The 20,744-nt window shown below is 45.9% G+C and overlaps 1 protein-coding gene across 2 annotated transcripts in view; it reads left to right on the forward strand.

Annotated features, from left to right (window-relative positions):
* The first annotated feature begins 7,318 nt into the window (after nucleotides 1-7,318).
* The window catches only part of FBXO31 (F-box protein 31), a 20,123-nt gene continuing 6,697 nt past the window's right edge, over nucleotides 7,319-20,744 (forward strand). Inside the window, exons 1-8 of one of the 2 annotated variants that reach the window (XM_026857054.1) lie at nucleotides 7,344-7,411; nucleotides 9,786-9,872; nucleotides 14,357-14,433; nucleotides 15,781-15,948; nucleotides 16,649-16,723; nucleotides 18,392-18,501; nucleotides 19,255-19,408; nucleotides 20,056-20,420. In XM_026857054.1, coding sequence (XP_026712855.1) covers nucleotides 9,818-9,872; nucleotides 14,357-14,433; nucleotides 15,781-15,948; nucleotides 16,649-16,723; nucleotides 18,392-18,501; nucleotides 19,255-19,408; nucleotides 20,056-20,420 — 1,004 coding nt within the window. In that variant the 5' untranslated portion in view covers nucleotides 7,344-7,411; nucleotides 9,786-9,817. Of the gene's footprint in view, nucleotides 7,412-9,785; nucleotides 9,873-14,356; nucleotides 14,434-15,780; nucleotides 15,949-16,648; nucleotides 16,724-18,391; nucleotides 18,502-19,254; nucleotides 19,409-20,055; nucleotides 20,421-20,744 lie in introns of both variants that reach the window. The other variant, XM_026857055.1, reaches the window with a different exon arrangement.

Consider the following 20,744-nt stretch of genomic DNA (forward strand, 5'->3'; position numbering starts at 1 on the left):
GCGGGAAGGAGCTGGGGCCCGGGGGGGTGCGGGTTGTGGGGCTGTGAGGGGTGCATGTCGGGCTCCGTGACTGGAGGGTGGAGAAGGGGGAAGATCCTCTGTGACACGGCCCCTTCTTGGTGGCACTTGCTGGAAAAGGGGTGACGTACGAGCAGCTCTAGCAGAGAGCATCAACCTGGGGTTGTTCCCCGGAGTGGCAGCTGGAGGGAAGGGACAGGGGTGGGGATCAGGCCCTGGCAGGTGATGCCTCCACGTAGGGTGATGTCCTTGGGTGGATCCCGAGGCTGGGGAGTGCCAGGCAGCGAGAACAGGGAATGACCCTTGCGAAATGGGGCTTCGCCGGGGGGGAGAGGAGCCCTCGGGTGTGCGGCGGGGGGGTCCTGGCGCTGTGGAGGTACCGCAGGGAAAGCGGGGAGCCCGCTGGGGTCTCATGAGTGAGTGGGTGGAGGGGGGCAGGCCTGGGTAAGGTCATCCGTTCCTGGCCTGTCTCGGGAAGTAGGGGGCCAGGTACGGGGGGGGTGTTCCTGGTTTGCATGTGGTTTCCTGGAGAGTGTCTGCTGCAAGGACTCTGGGCTGCATTAATGCAAAGGCTCGGGGGCATTGTTATTCAGTAGTGCCTCAGTCCTCTGTTGCTGTGGCCCCGTGCTGTTAGGCTGCGATTCTTACTCTTTACTCCTTGTCCTTTTCCTCACATCAGTGTGTCTCTCTGTCCCCTGTTTGTCAGTCTAGCGGCTGGCCCACCCTCCAAGGGCTGTCTTGCTGTGCTTATCGGCTCTCTAAATAGTGTGATCCTGCCAGGTGCTTCTGCTGCCAGCACATGAAGTCATGTATATTTTGTCGTCGTTGTTTGTTTTCTGTTTTTAATTCCAGTGAGGGCAGCGGGATGAAGAATTTAGGTATGTCAGAGTGGCTGCCTGCCGTAGGCAGTGGGATCTGTTCAGATGCATTAAACCTTGCAGGAATGAATTCATGCCTTATCAGCACTACCCCAGAACCCTTGGACAGTACAAAGGCTGCACCTAGGAAATGTATACCAAAGCATTCTTATTTCTTAGCTCAGCATGGGATGATCCCATTGTCCCAATAACTTAATTTTTTTTTTTTTTTTGAGACAGGCAAATAAAATGGCATTCATACTTTCCTTATGTTCCTCTACTGACGTAGAGGCCTTGTGGATATTTGTGTATTTCTTGAATGGTTTGCAAAACGTGACTGGTTAATTTATTTTGATAGGTTATGATTCTGGCAAAATGCTTCTGTAGAAATGTGTATAACTTTTAAATACAGGCTAGACTATTTTGTGAAGGAAGCACTGAATTAGGCCTGATGGGGAAATAAATTTGTTTATTCAGTTAATGACTGCTCCTCGAATTTTCTTGCCAGTAGGTAGAGCAGTGTTCAGAAGCTTAGCAGAAATTTAAGGAAACAGTGGGCTCTGTATGGCTAAAACTAAACCAGACAGGAAGGGCAAGTATCATGTCCACACTTCTGTCTCAAGGCCCTTAGCTAGCTACAAGGTGAGAGATGCATAAACCAACCTTTTATTCTCTTTTCACACAGTTTCTTATGTTTCCCCAGTGTATCTGTTCCAACCACTGTCAGAGAGTGTATTGGTGGGCTGCTGGTGTGATTGCAGTAGATCTTGTACCAAAGGCATGGTGTGCAAGCTGTGCTGAACAGTTAAGGGTCAGGTTCCTGGCTGAAAAACTTACATCTGTGAAACGGTTACCACAATCTTTTAACCAGTCATGGTTCTCCAGTTGGTTCCTAATCTGGATTTCTTGCACTGTTCACGGTGCTTTGCATTGCTCTGCAGTAATTACTGTGGTGGTAGTACGGTAACTTTGAGTATTTGTACACGTGAGTATAAAATTGATCATAATTTTATGGAGCTGTTTTGCAGTTAATTTCTCTGCATATATTTCGGTGATAAGTTGCACATGCTCAGCCTCTGAATGTTCAAGTGTGAGCATGCAACATGTGTGATGAGTGCAGCTACTTGAGGACATAGATGAACATCAGATATTAGTATATAAATACACATATAAAATTTAGAATATCCTGCATAGTGTTTCTGCATAGCCATACATTGGTGAATGTATGATAGTCAAACATAAAATGTAATTACTCTTTATAATCATCTTCAAAACCAAGCCACTTCCCAACAGAGGACAGTTCTTAAGCGTGTGCTTGTGTCTGCACGAGCCTTCTGAGGTGGCACGTCCTAGAAACAGAGCGAGAGCATGCATGCCTCTCCTGGCATACTCCTTGTTTCGATGGCTTATTCACTCTGAAGCCTACTGATGATGTTCTAGAGCTGAGCTCTTTGAGGAGGTAACTGGTAAACTTCAACTTTGTGTCAGTTGCATACGCAGAACTGTTTGTGTTTTCAGAAATGCACAACAGTGAAGAAACAAGAAAGACAATCCTAAAATTAGACAGTTTTTCTCTGAGAGAAGCTGATTGTTGCGGTGCTTTGGTTTGGCCATTTTCTACCTTTGTCTTAGAGAGGAGCAGCTGTGAACGTAAGGAAAAGCTGTTGCCCAGGTCAGATGGGGCACTTGATCTCCTGAGCATTGGTATCTTGCTCTTGCACTCTGTGGACAACTCTATTGTAGATCAGTTTTGAGAATGTGTTGTGATTAGCGGAGGCATCCAGAGAACTTGTCTTCCTGAAAGTAGAGTGGCTTTTGCTGGTGATTGTGAGCTGGGATTAACCAGAAATAGTTGTGTAACACTGGCATGGTTGTTAGGGCTGTTGTCCTTTTATCATTGCAACTGTTTGGGGTAAACAATGTCTCTGAATTGCTTCTTTGGCAAGAGGAAGGTTGCAGTCACTTTCATGTTTTCTATAAATAGGAGATTGCTGATCTCTGCAGTGGGAGCTGAATTAAAGCATGTTTCACCCTGGCTGGTGGCCTGACATACCTTGATTAACACCTGATAACCCGTTTTAAACGGTAACCACTTCCATCTTCAAATAAAACAGCGCAAGTGCAGCAGAACACCTGGAAAGAGACCAGTAATTCAGAACAACCAGATCTAGAACTTGGGATGAAAAAAAAAGGCTTTTGTTTGTGAAAACAACCTCCAACAGCTTCTGGACCTGCTGAAAAATGTCAGCCAAGGTCTTATAAGATGCTAACCCTTCAGCAAGTGTTATAGAAAGAGGTGCCTGTGGAGAAGAGTGGGAAATTTGTTTTATACACTCAGTGAGGGGACTGTTGCATGCAGTTCAGCTCTCACAAGGCTCCGGAGAATCCACACAGGAATCTCCTGTGCAGCTGCTCCCACAACAGGAAAAACTTCTTGTAGTGCTGCACCCTAGTAAACTCAAAGGTGGTTTTAGTAAGTCACAAGGATCTAATCTCCCTTTATGTGAGGTTAGACCATTGTAAGTGTGGGTTATTTTTGAACCACGGTGGGCTTTTCTTCATCTCTGATGGCATTCTTTGTCAAGATGCCATCCATCTAAAAGCCAGTGGCTGTTTCTTGCTGTCAGTGGCAGGTGCTCACCGGCCGTAGCCATCCTTCAGAGGGGCTTCCTTAGATCTGCTTGTAAGCTGTAGAGCTGAAGGTACCCATCTTTTGCTTCAGGGTTTCTGCAAATGCTTCCTTTGCTGCAGATCAAACCTCGTTTTGCTCAGCTCCTTATTTGCGGCTGCAAAATATTTCGGTGGTAACTCCTCGGGAAGAGTGTTTTTGGGAAAGTATTTTGGTGTATTTTAATCTGATAGCTCAGCCTTTGGAAACAAGAAGCTGGTTCCAAACTTGTCCACTCGGTATTTTAGAGATGCTAGCCTGAGAATTGCTGCGGTCTCCTAAATAATCCAGTAAATTTCTATGCTTTCTGTTCTGTGTACAGCCACGAATCTCTCCAGGAATAATTGGAGGACTTGATAAGGCAGGGCACAGTGGAAATTTAGCACTGATAAGGGTGTCAGGCTCCACCAGACGTCTTAATTCCCTCTGAATTGGGATGTCCACATACAGTGCTTGCAGCTGCTTGTTGGCATTGCTGTGCTGAGAAAGAGAGAAAGCAAAAGCAGTAATTTGGTCTTCGATAGGATTACAGGGGTTCTTCCCTGCCTGGATTGGAAAAGCCTTGTTTGTTTGTTTTTTAAACTTCAGTCTAGGCCACACAGAGGGAGGTGCGTGACATGGCTCCTTGTAGAAGAGCAAAGGGAATGTGAGGCTTAGAAGAGCATATGGTGAGAGCAGGCCAGGGAATAAATTACACTTGCAAAAGTATTAGTGCAGCCCATAATAAATGGAGACTGCCTTTCCAAGTCCTTTAAATTCCAGTGCGTGTGACCATGGAAACACAGCACTGTGTCGCTGTGTTCGGTCAATCTTTCAAGCACTCCTTATAAACCTAATAAAACACACTTTCCAGCTGGTCAGGTAAGACCTTTAAAACTAATTTCCATCCTTGCTTTTGAAGCAGGATTAAGTAGCCATTTTCTAACGGTATAAATGTCATGTGTGAATTTCTGTGACTATTAACTCCTTAAAATACTTCAGCCGGTGAGCTGTTGCACTGCGATGCGTTTCCTTAAAATAGACTTAATTGCACTGAAGTGGAATTTCCAGGAAGAGCTTGAGCATTTCAAAGCTTTCTTGGAAAAGGCTTTCTATTCTCTGTAAAGAAAACCTTATCAGTTTTATTTTTCTGTAACTGTCTTGGTGCTCTAATGACTATTAATTTTATGTCTCTCTTGTCTTCTGGATTAAAAAGAGATGGCCAGCTTTCTTGCTTACAGTATTTGGGGTCTTTGTAGGCACTGTGAGCCAAGAGAATGATTTTTTCCCATCAAGTGGCCATCATGGTGTTAACTGGTCGTGGGTCTGAAGAGATTAAGTGATCCACTACCCGGAGTTAAGCCATCACTCTGGGATTTGGACTCTCTGTGGTTGTTTGCTGAACAAAATAGGCGAAAGACTAGTTAGTCTTATATATTTATAATTACATAATATATATTATATTATCATATAATAATAATTATATATTATAAAATGAGTGTTAAAGCACATTAAAATGGGATTATTTTTTTCTTGGAAGACTTGGATGTCTAATGTCAGATGGCATGTAGCAATATCAAACTTCTAAATATTTTTTTTTTTTAAAAGGAGCTTGCTATTACTTGGGAGAACTTTCAGTCTTTTCAGCAAAGATTTGAACTACAGCACTTAGGAAATGCACCTTTAGTAGTGATTTGGCTTTCATAAAATTTCACTGCAGTTATCAAGGGCACTTGGGATAGAATTTTAACATCAAATCACTTCCCACCTCACTCTGTTGTTTCAAGATACCTGCTGGTAGTGAATCTGCCGTGGCCCGGCACTGAGAGTGCACTCAAAGTGATTTACAGACCTACTAGGGAAAACGCTTTGTGAAAAATCAGCAGCTTCTGGAGGAAGAGACAACGTCACTGTGCTAGTACTGCTGTTAGAGAGCAACACGGAGAAATGCCATTTGGGCAGGATCCTCTGCATGTCTCCTCCCTTTCTGATGCAGTATAAATATCTTCAATGACACTGAATTTAATCTAGCTGCAATGCCTGCTGCGCAAAGGGTGTATCTTGCTGATTCTGTGGCCAGGTGAGTATTTGTTTACATGGAACGAGCTGGCCGTTTCCAAACAGCAGGCTATGACCCCACTGTTCTGTCATCTTCTAAAGATCCCTAACTTTCTGATCAGCTGAGGAAACATACTGTTCCCTCCATCCATTTGGTGTAATTACCAAACACATACCCACTTGTATACACTTGCAGGCCAGTGGTTGAAAGCCTTGGTAGCTCTGGCTGGAGGGATAGACGTGGGGTGACTTGCAGGGTGGGTCTGAATTTCCAGCCTCCTGCCGGGCTCTGGTTTCACAACTCTGCAGAATGGCTCCAGCGGGTCAGCTGGCTGTAGCCCAGCACTAAATAGCTTGTTTGTGCTGGGCTGGATGTACTTTCCTGCAAGCTTGTCTGTCTGCTCTCTGGCTAATTGTGCTTCCTCATCCCGCCTTGTGTTTAATAACACTTAGAGCTTCCTCTGGCTTTTGCTGCAGGAGTCAGCAGGAACTTTGCCACTGACCTCTGCGTCTTTAAATGAAGGGCAGTGTCTTTGTTGTACCTTCTGCCCACTCTTACCTTTATTGAACTTGCTGCTTACCCAAAGTGGTGGTATACAGAAAGTGTATTCCCCGTAGGTGGGCTGACAGTAAGCTTTGCGTGTGCTTTATCATTGTGTACACAAGTCTATTTATAGACAATAAGAGGTTAAATTCGTTCAGGGAGACTTCTGCTTTCCTCGATTATGAAAAATGAATTCTCCGTTTGCTGCAGGTTACCAGCATTAGGTAGTGGTATTTGGCAGCCACGGGAGATTGGTAATTCAAGGAAGCTCGACTGAGGATAAATTTCATGTTTAATGATATGATAAGGGTCTTCACAAATGCACTTTAGCATCAAATATCTGGCAGATGTTTGGTATTGCTAAGGAAAGCTGGTGTTTGATCTGTGGTATAGATGTCTTTGATGTCAAGGAGGGTAGTTTTCCATACTGAGATCTGTCAGGCTCACTGCAGCAGGCTGTTTTTTGTTGCTGATGATTTTCTGGGATCTCCCTCCTCTCATTTCCTCCCTCTGGTCTTCTAAGGATTTCTTTGCCTTGAGATGTTAGTACTTGCTTCTGTTTTTTTTTAAAGTTTCTTAGAAGTTCACCATTGGCTTCCTGAAAAGGATAGGAGAGAATCTCATTTTCTGCTTCAAAGCTGCCTTGAAGATCTCTGGATTGCTTTGTTTTCAGGGTGTTCTGTAAGCAATCAAAGGCATTTGAGTGTACAACAGACCCATCTCAATCTGATCTGCTTTCAAGTGTAACCATATTTGTACATGCTGATGCCTGTTTTATGTCTCCATTTCATTCTTTTTAAAGTCTGTGACCTTTTCTTTAGAATCCTAATAAGCAGTTTTCCCTGTTGGGTATCTCGGTGGGAGTAGATAATTACCACACACAACCATGATTTGATCTAAACGGGCATACAATCCCAGCTGGAATGAGTACGTCTTTCACATTTCACATTCTTTCTGGTCTAGGTGTAAGCATCTGCAACTTTGCTGTTTGTGTGTTCCTTATGGTGTGTTTGTTGCAGGCACTGCTTGTAAAATGTGTTAAGATTCCCAGGCTGCAATGAAATTACATCTAGTTTTCTGGATTTTTGGACTAATGTGGCAGCTTGCAAGAATGCACCTAATAAGATCTCATTTTTGCTCAAACATCAGATATCAAGATCCTGGGTAGCAAACACCATTGTGCCAGAGTTGACATTATTATCTGTGTCATTGCAGAATATGGAGTCTGTGAAAACTTGCGGAAATTGGAGATCACAGGAGTGTCCTGTCGAGATGTTTATGCCAAACGTAAGTGATAAAGCTGATACAGATCTGTATGTCCTTGCTTAGTACCAGTTTTGAAAGCATATACATGTTCAATATTTATTACACTTCGATGGCATAAGTTATTCAGACTTACTTGCTCGTGGCAGGGGTTTCATCTGTGAAGTTGACATTGTTTGAGTTTTATTTAATACGAAGCAGATGCCAAGAATTGGAATGTCTGTGCCCCCCAATCCTTTGGCAGGCAAAGAGCAGGTAATTTATAATAAGCATCCGATCCTGTTTTGCCTTTTCAGATCTTGCTAAGGAATTAACTGATATTTTTGTCATAGCCTTAATGTAGCTAAGTCTAGATCTCAGCAAAAGGACACTGTTACGTGCTGGCAGTGGGGAAAGTGCTGGAGGTAAAGGAGTGAGCGATCCTCTGGGCTGCTCCTGAAGGTGTCAGTGTGTTTTAGGAATGTCTGTGGGACTGGGACCCTGCTCCTTAGAGTGTCTTCTGCAAGGTAGATACGTATCTTCTGTCCCGCAGCTGGGAGCGGTGGAACCATTGTCAGAGGAGAGAAACCAGGGCAGGCTAAGGACTGACTGGAGGGCTGGGCACCATGGTGGGGCTGTCTGCCCTCACACCAGATCCTGCCCTTTGCAGTCAGAAGCTGAGCTGGTTGCCGAGACATTCGTGAAGCCCCCAAGAGCTCCCGTACCAGCACTGCCAGGCTGTATTGTCTTAGTTCCCCACCACAAATTTTGTCCATAGTATAAAACCCAAAATTTAACCTGCAGCACCTGGAACTATGGCTTCTGACTGTTCAGAGAAGGTCCTGCTTTATGAAACAGAAGCAGAGAGGTCAATCACGAGAGGTCTCTGTAGGCTTTACAGACCCAAAATCTGGCTCAGCTTCTACATGTTCTGTATTTGCTGAACCCTGAAGCAGCAATGACCTCAACCATTGATCTTAATGCTGGAAAGAAAAACAGGTGAAAGGGTTTTAATCCCATCTTTAATAGACTGGCCAAAGGTCCATGGGTTAATTATTTCATCACCTAGTGTCCCTCTTTACCTATTTGTGCACTAGGACTGGAGCTGCCTAATTTTCCTGGGTGAGAGGGCTGAGTGATGCTGAGCCAGCACTTAGATGTCCCCAGAGAAGTTTCGTTAGCACTTGAGGCCTCCCTTACTTCCCATTCAGTCCAGTATCTGCACGACCCTGGTGTGGTAACAGCCACACGGCACATACCACATCGGATCTTAATTCTGCATCACCAGGTTTAAATGGCAGAACATCTCTTCATAACCTGTAGTCTTTTGTGCTACAGTAGTTCCATGGTTCAGATATATTAAAGTGATATTTAGTGCTGCTTTTATACACAAGTTATATGTAAAAATGGCCTTACTGGCTCAGATTTATGGTGTGTCTCTAGCCCAGTCCTGTACCTCGCAGCTACGGCTGTGAGCAGTCACTCAGGGAAGACTGAGAAGAGGGCAAGCCTGTGTGAAACTTTCCTCAGTACTTCTCTGCTTCTGACTGTTTTCAGGTTGAGGGATTTCCAGAATCTAAAGCAGTTTGTTGATTTAATAGCCCTCAACAGATCTTACACGTCTGTTATCAGTCTTCCTTTGCAGCAGAGTAGTTTCTGAATCCATAGCCTCTGTTGGCAGAGTCCCACCTGACGTGTGAGAACCACCTCTGTGATAGGTTTGATTGCACTTCTGTGTTAGGACTGCGTCCGTATCCATTCAGCAATCCTAACTAGGAACAGTTACTCTGAAGTCAGAATACTTGGCAGGCGTTTCTGGCTTTTGGGGATGCACCATCTTGTCTCTCCTGCTCAGATTCAGCGGTTTGCCCTGTTGCAAACACTTAGTGGAAGAGTTTCCTGGTGGTGTGATCCCATTTTTCTCTGCTGTCCCATAAAATTATTTAATTGCAGAAGAGCTAATTTGGGGTTACTGGCAGGACTCACATGCACTTTTCCATCTGCTGAACGTGCTCCCATAAGTAGTAGTGTGGGAAACGGGGAACTGAACTTAAATAATCCAAGGCCTGAGTCTTGTCATTGTATTTACTTGGCCTAAGTGGTCTTCTTGAGATAGAAATGATTGTTGTAGTCGCACTACAGAGTTTGGAAGACCCTGATTCCCCTTTGAATTCACTGGATGCCATTTGTAAATATTGTCTGTGGGAATCTTGAACATGCCAAGTTCTGTGTGAATAATCCTGCTAACCGAGTGTACCTGAGACCGGGCCTGGTGAAAACCAATGGTGCATCACAACTGGAAGTCAAGTCAAAAGAGAGTTTGACTTCCCTGCGTGGTTGGTCCAGATTCATGGAACTGTTACGTGCTGGTTACAGGGGAGCAGAGTTTGCTGGTACTTACCCTGCTGTGTCTGTTCAGGTATAAACCCACGAGTGAAGTCGGGGCGTTTTATGAAAATCCTTCCCGACTACGAGCACATGGAGTACAGAGATGTTTACACCTGCCGTACGTACCTCCTGCTGGTTGATGCTTCCTGCACTAAGCACACACAAGATGCTGCATGGAGTGTGACGTTGCTTTAAGCAAATTATTTTGGGGTGGACCTTGGGACAGTATGGAGGGTGCAGGTTAGTCAGTTCTTTCTGTTGTGCATTAGTGGAGTGTTCTGACCCTTTAGGGTGACAGTGTGAGCAGGGCAGGCGGTGAGGTTTGTTGGTTGCCTTTTGAAGTGCTTTGAGTTAGAAAATGGTCCTGACTGGGTGCAAAAAGGAGGGTCTCTGTTCACAGTAGGGGAGCACTCGCTCTGTTCTTCATGGATTGCTCCTCCCTCAGAAGGAAGTATTCAGATATCCTGGTGAGGGCTCCCAAAAGCAAGTTTAAATAAGCTCTGCGCCAGCAAAAATCTTTGTCTTGATTCAGATGAGCTGCATTCACATCCACAGCCCTTCCCAGAGAAAAAGGCTGAGGGTTCCCATACTAATTCCCCTCCCTGAGCAGTGGATCCTTTTGACCACCATCTCCCTCTCTAGGAAATGTTCTGTTGGTGTTTTCAGAGATTGTGATTTGCCTTCCTTAGTCAAGAAGCTGCTCTGGATAAATTGTTCCTCCCCTCTTAATGTTGTCTTGAAGAAAGAACAGGAAAACACTGGGGTTTAACGCTTACTCTTTGCAGGAGTTGAGGGGAGATACTGATTAGTTTACAGGAATTAAGGAAGCCAGTACTGCTTGGTATTTGGAGAGGGTGTTGAGCTGTATCTAATGCCCCTTTGGGTCTGCGGAGTTTTGCAGACTCAAGTTACTAACTCACTGGTGCTTGGCAATGCAGTTTTTTGCACACACTAATGAGCAGAATGGATGTTGCAGACTTACCTGTGCTAAAGAAAGCACTCGAGCAGAGGCCACACTGGAGAAGATGGTGTCTTTAATGTGAGTTATGACAGACAAGCAGCAGCAGGGCTATGGCAGGAATCAGTAGAACACTTTAGGTTTGGCAGTCCTGCCTGTCAACACCAGCCTTGTTCTGGAGCTGGATGGGAAGGAGAGGCACATCTGAGCTGTCCCTCAGGACGAGGGACTTCTTTGTAGATTGCTACCTGGGTGTTTGCTCCAAATGTGCCTTTTGTGGTGGCTCTCAAATGGCATTTTGTGCTGTTCCCTCAGTTGTTAATTCTTCAGCTGCAGCCCCAAACTTCTGATGTCTCATGCCCCTTTTCTCTAGGGGTCTGTTATGTTACTTGGGGAAAAGTCAGTGTGGTTTAAGATGCGATTGCCTGTTTCCCCTGTTTTCCCCTCCTGTCTGCTAACTGCTTGCAACCCTGTTGCCAGAATTTACCGTGTCTGTGCTCCCTAATTCATATTTATGCATCATTAGCCGGGTCAGCTCAGATCACTTTCCCCAGGGTTTTAAGCTAGCCTGGCTGACACTGAGCTCCTTCCACTAGCAGGTCAGTTACTACCAGCTGGGGGGCAGTAACTGCTTACATTTTTCCAACTCATTTTGCTTACAGATATCTTGCTGCATCCTGAGAATCCCAGCGAGTTGTAGTGGATCAGGTCTTTTCCACTCAAAGTGAGCTACCTCTGCTTTAGAGGTCGCAGATTTCACTGCGAGCTCCCCTCTTAGGTTTTTGCATTTCTCTGCCTGTGCTATCCAAGCTGAACACAGGTAATGCGATAAGATTAGTTAAAACAGTAACATCTGATAGCAGTCTGCTCTCCTCCTCTTTTAACAACCCATTCTGGGGTTGTAACTTGTCCCTTTGTCCCAACGGCGTCCGTGGTGTGCCAGTGCTGTGGTGCTCGCTTGGATCGCTGGGCATTTGCTCAGTGTCACTTCCTTGTGCTGCGTCTGACTCCGACAAAGAGCACAGGCATGAGTCCTTTCCCAGGCAGCCTTCTCTGGGTGGGAGCTTGGGCATTCACTGCTTTTCCTAGCCCATCCCCAGGTGGATTCCAGCTGCCTTTCCCTCTGAAGAGCGTGCAGGGCTGCTTGTGGCAACGTGAGTAATATCCAGGCTGGGTGGGGGTTGTACTGAAGCATCCAGTGGATTTATTTTTGCTCCATTTGGCAGAATGTGGGCTCAGAATTTTGATTAGGCAAGAGGCTCCTTCAGGATTGAGAAAAATAGGCAGTGTGCATAGAAGAGGAAAACCTTGGAGAAAGACCCAAGTGCTGTTCTCTTTCGAGGAACGGGAAGGGAAACAACTGTCAGACCCATCCTGTCTCCTGTCAGGAAGAGCCAGAGCTGGAATTCCTCAGGTTTTCTCTTCCATTAATATAGCTGCTGGCTCTGGAGCCCAGAGACACCCCAGGCTTGAAAATGGAGCTGTGCTTTTGCTTTGAGGCTTGTTTGGGCTTTTGATCAAGAACCAGCATTTTCCCCAGTAACTTCCTTTCCTGAAAGAATGGGAGGAGGAGGAGTCCACAGCACCCTGAGCAAGCGAGAGGGAGGACTTGTCCGTTGGTGTGTAGGGAGGGTGAAGCACTGCTCACGCTACAGCCTGTTTCCCATCACCTCATCTGTGGTGTCAAACAACTGGGGTTTTAAAAAATTCAAAAAGAAGAGCTGCCCACAGTAGTGAGGCAAGGGATGCACAGAAGCTGTTATCCAGTGGATAGGATTTTTCTGGGGGTGAATGGGTTTTGGTTTTTTTTTTTTTGGCCTCTTCCCTCCTTTGCAGCCCCAGGTTTTGGGGTGGTGGGGGCAGATGGTGAAGCAGGCTCTGTCTGTGACTCAGTCACATTCCCTGAACTGCCGTGGCTCCTGGCGAGCCGAGCTGCGGCTGGAGCCGGCTGTGTACTCAAAGCGAGCACACAAACTGCTCTCGACAGGCGTGTGTTTTGGAGTGGAAGGGTTGCCTTGTCAAGCAGACACTTAGCACACTGTTGAAAAGTCCATCAATTGTAGCTGCAGCTCTGAAAGCACTTCTCACAGGAGCTGGGGGAGGAGGGACATCCTCATCACTCTTGGTTAGCTTAGCATCAAGTTTTCTGTCCTAAAAATAAATTTTAAAAAGCAGCAAGCTGAGTTTTATCATCTCCATGCCAGACAGGGTAGAAGGCAGATTGTGGTGGGTGGGGCGGCTTATGCACATACCATTTATTAATATGTAATTACTGCACTGAGACGAGAAGACTGGGAATGTGGTTTGCTTGCTTGCCTTAGTGCTGCTTGTGCTGCACTTGGTTCACTGGGTGAAACCAGGCCATCAATCTTAAATTGTTTACTGCACAGGAAAAAGGCTCCTCCAGGCCAGTTGGCAGCATCTCTGGACAACCCTCCCTGCTGTCCTAAACTTCTGTGGAAGTTCTCTGCTTTGGTGGAATAAAACCACTCCTATAGTTCTTGCTGTCTGAAGTAGTTCATGAAAGAAAGCTATTGTAACAGCTGCACTGAAACACAATTCTTCCTGTGAATTGATGCAAAGCAAAAACCATTATTCAGGCCAGTCCTGTAGGTTAAAGCGTGTTATTGTGGCCTTCTGAGTTGGCCGTGAGCATCGTAGTATCATCTTGCCATCTTCATAGAAATAATCTGCATCCTGTTGTTTCTGCCCAAAATGCCAGATTGTGTGTAATGTCTTCACATGAAGGTTACTGGTCATGTCAGGAAATTACAGCGACAAAATTTACGGCTGACTGCGCAAGGATTGGAGGCAAGTAGCACCTCTAAGCTTTCCTCAGGAGAGGAGATTTAAGATTGGTCTGTAACAGGCATTTTTCACCTGCTTGCTGAAAACTTTCCTCCTTGTCTTCAATTCTGGTGGGATTGGAAGTGTACCTAGCTCTGAGATGAGACGCGGAGAAGCCTCACCTGGTGCAGTAGGCTTTGAGGGGACTTTGAAGCAGCTTTTGGGCACTGCTGAGATGTAGCTGCTTACTTAGAGTTTTAAAGGCTGTTACTGACCTGGTAACAGCACCAGATCTCCTGAGCTGGCATGGTCCGTGCGCTTTGCCCGTGCTCTCTCGGTGGCTGTTTTTAAGGATGCTTAACTCCAGAGACAAGTTTGTCTACACAAGGCAGGGAAATTCTTTAAAAATATTCAAATTTCCCTGTTCCTTACTGCCTTTCTGCCCTTCCTTATTTTCTGTTGCTTTGCAGTCTTTTTTTTTTTTTTTTTTTTTTTTTTGGTTAGCTCTGGGTATATCATGTGATTTGCATTAACGGGACCATGTTGCAAAAGTTTTCTGGGAATTTCTGGTGAAGTATCTGGTTGTGTAAAGTCCTGGAAACTTAACTCCTGTTCCTGCACTGGGCCAGGAGCAGGGCTGTAGAGAGCAACATAAATCTGTGTGAGCTCATGGGAGTTCAGAACTGCCTGGCTGTGGTGGGGCGTAACCAGTTTTTTCTTCCTTAGTAAAGGCAGTTGTGGGTGGTAGTGGTCAGGGTTGTGTGCAGTCTGGTTGCAGTCTTCCTTTTGCTTTCTTTTCTCCAAAATCTCAATCCTTTAGTTTAATGTGCTCACTTCTGTGTCTTACTGTTCCCTAGTGCTGCACCGATACCGACACATCCTGGGGTTATGGCAGCCGGACATCGGGCCCTATGGGGGACTGCTCAACGTGGTGGTGAGTACCTCATTCTGGGGCTGTGGTGTCCAGGGCTGATGACTCTCTCCGTGCCACTTTCTAGACCTGGTTCCCATCTCTGTGCTATTGAGAGGCCTGAACAGGCAGCCCTCAGGCCAATGATTAGTACCTGGAGATTGCTTCTTGGATCTTCCCATCATCACCACCTTTCTCCAGACAGTCCTTTTGTTTTTTCAGCTGTATTTCAAACAGCTACAGGAGTACGTGTAAAACACGAGCAACCTCTCAGGGAAAGGCTTGGTTTAGAGTTTAATGCTGATATTCCAGTGGCTGGCACAGGAGTCCGTTCCTCGTGCATGAGTACAGCAGAGGTTTAGCACTATCTTTATGCATTATCTTTGCCTGCAGCTGAACGTTTTGCACTTGTGTTCATGCACCTCTCCTTCTTGTAGCTTGCCATACTTTTCACCAGCCGTGTCTAATGCATCAGATAAAGTGATACTGGTATGTGTGACTGGTGCAAGACCTGTGGAGCCTTGGCAGCTCTTGTGCTGCTGGGGAGAGCAGTTAATGAACAACATTTGACTTTGTATTGGTGAGAGCTGGGCCAGAAGTTTGCCTGAAGCCCTTGTTCTTTGCACTGAGATTCAATAGCTGACATGTTGAAGCATAACAAATCACGAGGCCTTTGGGTTTTGCAAGATTCTGTTCCATGAACTGGTGTAAGAGTGCATCCAAGTGCAACAATACTTAATGTGATATTGTGACCTTATAAAGACAAGTATGCCTCTGTGGTGCTGCTCTGCTCTTGTCTCAAATCTCTCTGTTTAGAAAATATCCTTTCTCTGGAGTTACAGAGCTTGAGGGGAAGGATTCTGTTAGGTGTGCAGGAAGAGTGCTGGCACTTGTACCTCTCAGCAGAGGAGATTGTTGCTTCCTATGCTGTCTGTGAGTAACAGAGCCAAATAATTCCTTGTCCAAAAGGCACGGGTAGTCATGAGGAGCAGAAATAGTCTATTCAGGTCTCTACCAGCATGAGCTCTCAAACCAATTAGAGACCACACAGCTAGTCAAACTCTTCAGTGCAGTCTCTCCCTCTGGATCCTGCACACCAAGCATCCGTCACAAAGTCATTTGCAGTAATAAAGGCCTGATAATTTTCCAGTGGTGCAGGAAACCTTGTAAAGAAACCCTCTCCCTCTTCACCAAGGGTGTGCTGTGAGTGCATATGGTCTGGTTTAATTGCTGAAAAGCACTTTGGAAATGCAGCAGGCTGTTCTACAGCTCCTGCTCTGTTGCAGAATAGACCCTGGAGTAGTTTGCTGCAAACTCAACAGAAAGCACGCAAGGCTGATCTGGTGTGCTTTGTCTCCCATCCCTCTGCAGGTAGATGGTTTGTTCATCATCGGGTGGATGTACTTGCCACCTCATGACCCTCATGTCGATGATCCGATGAGATTCAAACCTCTCTTCAGGATTCATCTCATGGAGAGGAAATGTGCAACGGTTGAGTGTATGTATGGTCATAAGGGACCTCATAACGGCCATATCCAGGTGAGCTCCTCTGGTGCTTTCAGCATCACCTCTCCTAGGTGTGATGTGTGTGTGCACACTGGCTCTGAAAACGGATTCATCAAAAAAAATGTATGAAAATTTTATAGAAGGGATGTGGCTTTTCCCCACCTTGTTGTATGTGTGGATGCCAGCTTTACTCTCATTATGTGTCTGACAAGTTGTGTGGGCTGCTCCCCACTCTGAATTTGTTTGTTGGCAATAGTACAGCAAGGCTGCTATACTGCCTTCTGTTGGGCTGGAGCACGGTGAGAGGGTGGGAGCACCAGTATGTGTACAGGCTGGGGGAAAGGGTGTGTAAAATGGCCTCGTGCAGCTGGTGAATGTGTCCGAGCAGACACACAGACCTGTTCTCATCTCCGAGACCTTGAGAAGGTGATGTAGCATCCATTCAGTATGCTGGATGCTTTGAAAAGCTTCCTGAGAGGTGGTTTCCTTTTCTTTGAAGAAGGAAGCTTAACTGAAGAAGCAAATTAAAGCTAGTATCTTTCATTAGAATTCATTGGGGTTTTATTGCTTTTATTTCTCTATTCTGTAGCTGTTTCACTTGTTATCCCTTAATGATTTCTCTGTTGTAGCAAATTCAGTAACTTTTATTGTGTAAAGCATTTTTTCTAAGCAGTCTTAGTTACATCATCTGAACAGGTCTGTAACCGGTTATTCTCCTCCACGGTAACTACAGATTGTAAAGAAGGATGAGTTCTCCACGAAATGCAACCAGACAGATCACCATCGGATGTCAGGGGGAAGGCAAGAGGTAAGAGTGCTTTGCCAAGAGTTTGCATTAAGGTGTTAACATATATAACAGATAAATCATTCCTCTCTTACCTAAGCTCCTCACGAATGTTGGGGTCTGGGAGGTTGTCTTTTGCCTTTCATTTCTGCACATACCTGAAAATCCAGACTGGTAGCTTTGGCTGGTTTACTGTGATCTTCTTTAAGGGAGTATAATTGATCTGTGATGAGTCAAAACTTAGCGGCCACATTTGAATAATTGCAGGATCCTGGGGAACCTCTTCTGTGCTTGCCACGGTGTGGTCTGAGGATCCAGTATATGGGATCGGTGCAGCGTTGCACCCACAGAATGGCTGAGTGGAGAGCCCGTGCCTCACCTCAGTGCGTAGCAGGGTGTTGGAGCAGGCTGTTAACGTCCATCCTGTCGAGCAAAAGCTGTTTTGGGCAGTTCTCTGTGGCAGGGTGCTCTCTGAGCCTCAACACCCTTTGTCTTCCTGTGCTGTGACACTGTTCCCGTTTGACAGCAGGCCTGTCCAAAGACAGACAGCAACATGCATTGTGAGCCATGCAGCGCTCACCAGAGGCTGATCTCTGTGGCGTTGCTGTCTGTACCATTAAGATCTTTCGGGCACAGGCCTAATATTTGAGTACTGCATTTGAATACCTGCTTGTCAGCAGGGCACCTTTCTACTGCTTGTCATCTTGGTCGATGGATTAAAAGCTTTATTTGGTTGTTTATCCTGTGTCTGTGTCAGGTACACCCAGCAAGGCAGATCCCGGACTCAAACTACATTTTTTTTTTAAGGTGCAGGTATAAATGTCAGGATGAAAACCTTCAGCTAATACCGGTTCCAGGTAGTGGTGTTTGCCACTAGCTAGTTAAACGTGACAGATCCGATACTTCAGTTACTTCTAACAAATGCTTTAAAATGTCTGTCTACTAATGGGAAACAGCTGGGTGAAAGGTTTAGTTAAGTGTTTTCTGGTTCTGTAGCAGATGAGAAATGTCTTAATACTTTCAAATCACTACGTTAAGTGTGCGTGGCATTATGGTAATTGGAGGATCTGGCTTTAGAAGATAAAGCAAGCAGGTTTGGAATATCACTTGGTAGGCTGCTATCTTAGTGTAAGCTGTTATCGCGCTAACCCAGGGTGGGGTATTAACTTGTCAGCTGGTGTAGAGGTACTTCAGGAGATGTTTTCAAAGCACCCTTTGGATTTAGATTCATCAGTATTAAATCAGCGGGATTTAACTTCCTAAATCTTCAGTGCCTTTCAAAGGCTTCTGCTTTTCTGTTTAACATGCCAGGATAGGGCACAGAAGTCAGCTTATGGGCCCACAAAATGAGTTACTGCAAGTTAAGTCAGGACGTAAAGAAATAGTAGACCAGCTACTTTGTAGTAACAGGTGATGCTTTTATTCTGAGGAGGCATATTGGTTCTACCTGTCATTTATTTGATGGGGAGCATGTTTATTCTGTGGAGTCTGGCAGGTGTAGGGCCGTTACCATTATCCCTGCTTGTTAAGCGTATTTCCAAGCCAGCTCTGTGCTTGTTCCCAAATCCAGCCACTATCCTCAGTCTTTGGCAGAGTGAATCGTGCTGATGAGGTGAAGTCATGTCAGAGTACATCGCTATTGCAAATGAAATGCCTTTATCTTCCCCCTTTTCTCTTCTCCTTGTGCTGCAGGAATTCCGGACGTGGCTAAGGGAAGAGTGGGGTCGGACTCTGGAAGACATCTTCCACGAACACATGCAAGAGCTCATCTTGATGAAGTTCATCTACACCAGCCAATATGAGTAAGGGCACCAGCTCTTTCTAGGTACTGAGTCTGCTGCAACTTCAAGAGCACACTGGATCATTTGTTCTGAAGATGGGGTGCTTGCCATGGGCTTTAACAGCCGGAGGAATGTTCTGTCTCCGCAGGCTCTGTGCAAAGATAGTGAAGCACAGTCCTTTCCAGTTGTACAGAGAAATGAGATGCGGTGACACCAGTCATAATAAGCTTTTTAATAAGCTTTTTAACAAGCTTTTTCCAATCACTATGCACAGTAAGGTGGTTTTGAGTATTTTAACTGTGTTTAATTTGAAGACAGAGCAGATACCTGTGATCCCAAGGAGCTATCTGCTCATTACTCATATTAGTAAGCATTGTAGTGTACTAGGCAGAAATCAGACAGTTCCTGAGGAACCTGGGGGGGTTTTAACCATCACTCTAAACTTCTAATAGCAGCCACCTCACTGTGGCAGATGTTTAAACACGCTTCACTCTTCGATTCTCTGGAAATCCCAAGGAGCGAGGAGGTTTACTGTGACCTTGCTGCAGGAGCCTCCTGGTCTGCTGTCGAGGACTGGCAGAGAGAAGTGAAGGGAGGGAAGTGCTTGCATATGTCTCAAGTGAAACCTGTTAAGTTTCTTAGTATTGCTGAAAATACAGATTCTGCTTCTCTCTTGACAACATCCCAAAGCTGCCGGGAGGAGCAGACTGCAAACACATTCCTCATGTCGAGGGATTTTCTCTTAACCTCTCTAACCTTTTGGGTTTTGTGCAGCAACTGCTTGACATACCGACGCATCTACCTCCCTCCTAGCAGCCCTGATGACCTTATAAAGCCAGGTCTCTTCAAAGGAACGTACGGGAGCCATGGGCTGGAGATTGTCATGTTGAGCTTTCATGGAAAGAAAGCAAAGGGGACTAAAATCACTGTGAGTGCATTTTCCTTTCTCTCAGATGCTTGTTAAAGTATTCTCGATGCCCTGGATCTGTAGGAGAGATCTCTGTCTGGGAGGTAGTCAGTTGTTGCCACCCCAGACCCTGTTCCTTGTGGGAACCATCAGGTGAATCTTAACACATACAGAGTAGCTAGAACCTACTCTGCAGAGTTTCTCATGATGCCACCTGGCTCCCCGCTCCTTTTCTCTCCCTTCCAGCTGTTTTCTGTGAGCAGCTGGTAGCAGGTTACTGGAGATGACTCGCATGTATCCAAGGAGCAGGTACCAAATGTTGGCAGCTCTTCACTGAAGCCAGGCTAGCCAGCTCCTGTCTCTGCAGGGAGGGATTCCGACAAAATGCAGTTGCAGCTTTGACTTTTGTTCACCCTTGCAAGCACAGCCTGGCTTGTAGCTTCTGATTTAAAATTCTGTTTCTGTGAGGGGGGAAGGAAGTGACGTAGACAGCTCAGGGAACAATGAACAAGGTCCGAGGGGATTTTTTTTTTTTTTTCTGTTGCCAACTTGGTGATTGTAAAATAGGGTGAACTGTGTAGAAGTCAGATGATGGACTTGAGGAGGACACAGGTCTGGACTCTGTAGCACCCTGCCTCTGCAGCAGTGCTGTTCCTTCCTGTCTCCAGGGAGATCCCAACATCCCAGCTGGGCAGCAGACTGTGGAGATCGACCTGGCACATCCTCTGCAGCTACCCGACATCGAGAACCTTCGCGACTTCAGCGAGCTCTCGCGCATCGTCCTGGAGGTCCAGGAGCAGATACGTCGGGAGGAGCAGGAGCAGGAACACCGGCAGGAGGAAGAGGAATGCTGCCAGCAGGCTGCCTCCCAGCCTGCTGCGAGGCCCCTGGGAGGAGAAGGTGCCGAGGGGGAAGAGACTGCAGCAGGGGCAGAGGGGATGACCCAGGACAAGGCACCAGCTTCCCAGCCCTTCGTGCTGCCCATGGGAGTCATATCAAGGAACGAAGACTATCCCCGGACCTGCCGAATCTGGTAACGGGGACTAGTGGTTTTACAGCCTAGTCATGCCAATCACTTGAAACGGAGGAGGGGGAGGCTTTGAGGCATTTCCTATATTTGCTCGTCCTTTAACTGCAGGCGGATCTCTCAGCTCCTTACACTCAGTTTTTCTGTCGCTGCTGCCCTATCTCCCACACTCTTGTTCACTCCCCCTCTTTCTTACCTTGCTGTCATTTGCCATCCCACTTCTTTGCTAGATTTTATCCTGCTACTTCTGCAGCTAGCACCTCTCCCATATTCCACCCACCCTCCTCTTTTTTTTTTTTTTTTTTTTTTTTTTTTTTTTTTTTTTTTTTT

The sequence above is a fragment of the Athene cunicularia genome (assembly GCF_003259725.1).
Source record: "Athene cunicularia isolate RWA chromosome 11 unlocalized genomic scaffold, athCun1 chr11_part2, whole genome shotgun sequence".
Taxonomy (NCBI): Eukaryota; Metazoa; Chordata; class Aves; order Strigiformes; family Strigidae; genus Athene; species Athene cunicularia.